At 39.6% G+C, this 1,738-nt stretch overlaps 1 protein-coding gene across 1 annotated transcript; it reads right to left on the reverse strand.

Annotated features, from left to right (window-relative positions):
• Positions 1–369: 369 nt before the first annotated feature.
• On the reverse strand, positions 370–906 carry LOC124164436 (N66 matrix protein-like). The gene has a single exon (XM_046541760.1). It carries the CDS (start codon positions 904–906, stop codon positions 370–372), a length of 537 nt encoding a protein of 178 aa, XP_046397716.1.
• Between the last annotated feature and the right edge of the window lie 832 nt (positions 907–1,738).

The raw sequence follows: 1,738 nt of genomic DNA on the forward strand, positions 1-1,738 counted from the left end.
ATGGAACTCATTGCCTTAAGTATGACATCACTTGATAATTGTAAGGTATTCAAACGAAAACCATCTGTAAATGTTGTTAACTGACATTCAAATGTCATTCTCTATTGTAAATATTACCACTTTTGTAAAATGCTTTATATTGTCTTGCTGTTGGTACAATACACTGTACTGTTGTATGGATTAATGGGACTTCATGCTCTCTGTAAGAGAACTGATTAGTTAATTCTACGTCTTATCCTTCTTATTTACAATTACGTAGCGTGAATAGAACACTTTGACTAATGTAAGCACAAGCTGAAAAAATTTCTGCTCTAAGGGACAGACTTTTCCCAGAGAAAATAAAGCCATTAACTACTACTATTATCATATTTAATGCCTTGTGCCACTGTCATTGCACTTGCATTTATCATTGCCATTGTCACTGCCATTGCCATGGTCACTGTCATTGCCAATGTCACTGTCATTGCCATTGTCATCGCCAATATCATTTCCATTGCCAAAGTCATTGCCATTGTCATTGCCATTGCCATTGTCATTGTCATTGCCACTGTTGTCGCCATTGTAATCGCCATTGTCATTGCCATTGTCATTGCCATTGTCACTGCCATTGTCATTGCCATTGCTATTGTCATTGCCATTGCTATTGTCAATGCCATTGCCATTGACATTGACATTGACATTGTCATTGCCATTGTCTTTGCCATTGCTATTGTCATTGTCATTCTCATTGCCATTGCCATTGACATTGACATTGACATTGACATTGTTATTGACATTGTAAATGCCATTGATATTGTCATTGCCATTGATATTGTAATTTACATTGACATTTTCATTGAAATTGCCATTATCATTGTCCTTGCCATTTTCATCGTCATTATCATTGTCATTGCAATTTTTTGTCATTTTCATTTTCATTGCCATTGTCATTTTCATTTTCATTGCCATTGTCATTGCCACTCTCATGCTATCGCCATTAAAATTATCGCATGCCCCCTTGAGACTCTTCTGTGTTGCAAATGGTAGCAGTAAGTCGTTCTTGAAACACTAATCAACCTACCAATCAAATTTTAACTGACGATTAAGCAGTAGGCATGCCTATTATGATCCGACGCATTCGAGGGGGATTCTTGATCGATGAATCGATATCCTTCACAAGGATATACCAAACAACTGTCCTCTTGATAGCCAAAATGGTACACAAATTGACACCGATCCGGATTCATTACAAACTCCCATTCCCTCGCAAAGGCAAACCCCGATCCAACACAACCGCACCACTTGGCTCCGCTCAGCAATCACCCTTCGGCGCTGAATCAAGAAAATAGGTTAACTTCCTCACCAACACCCTAACCATAACCAATTATGGGCTTCGGAGTGTTCCCTCCCCGAAGTAATTGGTTCTGAGAAGAGCTCTCGAAGAGCTCATTCAATCACTTCACACTCTGACCATTTACACGACACGAAACCTCTTCTCCACCGGGCTCCTATCATACACTCATCCCATTCCGCCCTCTTGATAAATTCATCACACGACACTCACTCTCCGTGAGGGGGTTGAAAGAGCTGTCGAAATTAGCTCTAACGGGTAGGGGAAAGTCACTCCGACTCTATTCCGGTGTAATTCAGGTGCATCTAAAGTAAACCGACAAACAATTACCACAATTTGATATTAAGGTAGAGCGGCATCGGTTGAAATTCAAGTGATATACTCGAATTACATATTATTTACGCAAAA

Source organism: Ischnura elegans, chromosome 8 (assembly GCF_921293095.1).
Source record: "Ischnura elegans chromosome 8, ioIscEleg1.1, whole genome shotgun sequence".
NCBI lineage: Eukaryota > Metazoa > Arthropoda > Insecta > Odonata > Coenagrionidae > Ischnura > Ischnura elegans.